We start from the raw sequence: 2,475 nt of genomic DNA on the forward strand, positions 1-2,475 counted from the left end.
GTACACTTTATTTTCATATTAATGCAGTTATATAATTTTTTTAAAATTATATTTTTTAAATATAAATATTTTCACTTCGTGCAATGCTTGTTCGCATATTTGACTTTTCTCTTTTTTCTTAAATTAAAATTAGATTTATAATATACAGATTTTCTCAATTTGCATTTAATTATTTGAGATAACATGATGCATTTGGAACATCTTGTAGAATCATTATTTAGAATGAGGGGGCATAGTACATGTCTCCATTGTATACCATCTTTGTAGGCTATTTTAAGGTAATTATTTTCTTGAAAATTTTCTGTTATGCCTAATTAAATGAGGAGATAAGCAATAGGATTAATATATATACATATATACATCTATATTGTAAAAACTAATTATTTGTATATACTATTAGTAACATACCTTCGCAGATAATTCTTAAATCAAATTCATCTATAAGTTCTTCAATGTCTAACAAGCATTGCACTTTATTATCTTTAGTTTCTCTTATAAGATTGTACATTATTGGATCAATTTCTCTATTTAAAACACTACACCGTAATATCATATCAGTTTTTACGAATACTTGTTTTTCCAGAGAAGGCATACCATCTTTCGTTATTGCCATGCTTAAATATACTATTGTTGTAGCATGCCCTTTGGAAGTTACATTACACGACCAACCACGTGGCAAAACAACTTCAAAACACATTTCCAGTAAATCTTCAAACAAAATTCCCTGTTCTCGTATTTCATCATATACATAGTCGTCGTACTTGTCCAAACGATTATTGGGAATATTTAACGATTGTTGTTTTATACGTATATTACTTTTCTTTAAAGTATTATCTAAACATTTTTTCAGGATCAAATTTTTGATTTTAACTTTTGAGTTGTCCCACCTTTCTGCAGATGTCTCATCCTCTTCAGAATAATTGGATACATACGAAGAATTATTTACATTTCTTTCAGGTTTTACTTGAGAAAGTTGATCGTAATCAATGTTTTCTTTATGTTTCGTTTTCTCCATATCATTATCTGTATTTTTTATTTGTAAATTATTATAATTTCTAAGCATTGTCTTTCTATGTTTATTATTTCTATTAGAAGATAGTCTTAATTGTGTTCTATAATCATTCATAGACATGTTTATATTTGATTCATCCTCTGATGATTGTTGCATTTTTATAGATCGATTAGCATTTTTGTATTTATGATTTTTAAACTCGGAACATTCTTTAACCATATTTGCAATTTCTTCTTCCCTGGGTATAAGAAAAGTTTCTGCTTTATCAATACTTTGCACCAGACTATTGTGAGACATTAAGAAATCATTCAAATTGTTCAAATTGAAATGACTTCTTTTGGTAGTTTTGTTATCTTTCGATTGAAGATGAATATTTCCAATAGGTACTGCTCCTGGTCTTAATCTACATTTTTTATATTTTATCTAAAATTATATAAAATGAAAGTAAATCCGCTTTCATATGAACAAAATATTTGCGAAACAATATCTTACAGAGACAACGTGTGGTGGAGCTCCACTGATCCAATGCGTGATAATATCCCATTTATAAAAGTGTTTACTGCAAACGTATGTATCATCACTTACAGAATAATTGTCTATATCAATTGCTGCTTGCCATTTTCTACGCAATTCTGGATCCTTTGGAGCTGAGAAGAAACTGCAGGTGTTCTTATAATTTGTTCCCTTACATAGCACACACTTACGTGTCATACTGATCCTACAATATTATTTGATATACATAATGACACATGTATTATGATTAAATATAATTGAAATCAATTAATTTCATTCCATAAATGTAAATAATACAATGATGTAATTACGTACGACAAATTATTTTTTAATTTAATTATTAAATGTAACAGAAAGTTATAGTAAATAATGTAAATATGTAATTATATACCTTATAAAATATTAACACATGAGTTTATTAAGGATTATTATAATTATTTTAATAACCACATAAGAGAACTTTTAATTATGTTTTTGATATGTTTTTAAAAATTATCTGCGAGTACTTTTACTAATACAAAATTTAATACATTTGTACAACAGGAAAAACAAAAATTAGAGCTACTAAAAAAATTAGTGCCAACGTAGAAAAATGAATTTACAATAAAACCGGTATGTTAGAAGGTTTGTTATTTGGCTGAACCAAAGAATACAAAAGTACACAGAACCTCATAAGTCCCCTTTTTTACCCACCCAGTTTCATTTTTGTTACTACCGGGACCACCAGTAGGCGATAGTGGGTACTTAACGCGATGATGATACAATACTATCAAAGAATACAGTATTCTTTGATAGTATATATAATATATAGTATAGTTATATTGTAAGAAAATTTTAAATAATGATATTTAATTTTTAGTGTCTAAATACGTGTGTGCCTTCAGAAATGCATTTATATTTATATTTTAAAATAAAGCAATTTAAGACACTAAAATAAAAAAGAATCCAGA

The 2,475-nt window shown here is 27.0% G+C and overlaps 1 protein-coding gene across 1 annotated transcript; it reads right to left on the reverse strand.

The window, feature by feature from the left end:
• Positions 1 to 6: 6 nt before the first annotated feature.
• LOC106788991 lies at positions 7 to 1,957 on the reverse strand. The gene is made up of 4 exons (XM_014752761.1): positions 1,917 to 1,957; positions 1,505 to 1,730; positions 409 to 1,435; positions 7 to 310 (listed from the first exon to the last, which is right to left on the reverse strand). The coding sequence occupies exons 2-4, from the start codon at positions 1,721 to 1,723 to the stop codon at positions 72 to 74; spliced, it is 1,485 nt and encodes a 494-aa protein (XP_014608247.1). The 5' UTR covers positions 1,724 to 1,730; positions 1,917 to 1,957; the 3' UTR covers positions 7 to 71.
• Between the last annotated feature and the right edge of the window lie 518 nt (positions 1,958 to 2,475).

This window comes from Polistes canadensis, unplaced genomic scaffold (genome assembly GCF_001313835.1).
Source record: "Polistes canadensis isolate GaletaPanama2010 unplaced genomic scaffold, ASM131383v1 scaffold_160, whole genome shotgun sequence".
Classification (NCBI taxonomy): Eukaryota; Metazoa; Arthropoda; class Insecta; order Hymenoptera; family Vespidae; genus Polistes; species Polistes canadensis.

What these genes read in the sequence shown, in the direction of transcription:
- LOC106788991 (XM_014752761.1), bottom strand. Translation starts at nt 1,723, where the DNA reads ATGACACGTAAGTGTGTGCTATGTAAGGGAACAAATTATAAGAACACC. An exon ending in CTCCACCACACGTTGTCTCT is followed by an intron (nt 1,436 to 1,504) that starts GTAAGATATTGT and finishes ATATAATTTTAG; the next exon opens with ATAAAATATAAAAAATGTAG. An exon ending in TTTAAGAATTATCTGCGAAG is followed by an intron (nt 311 to 408) that starts GTATGTTACTAA and finishes TCATTTAATTAG; the next exon opens with GCATAACAGAAAATTTTCAA.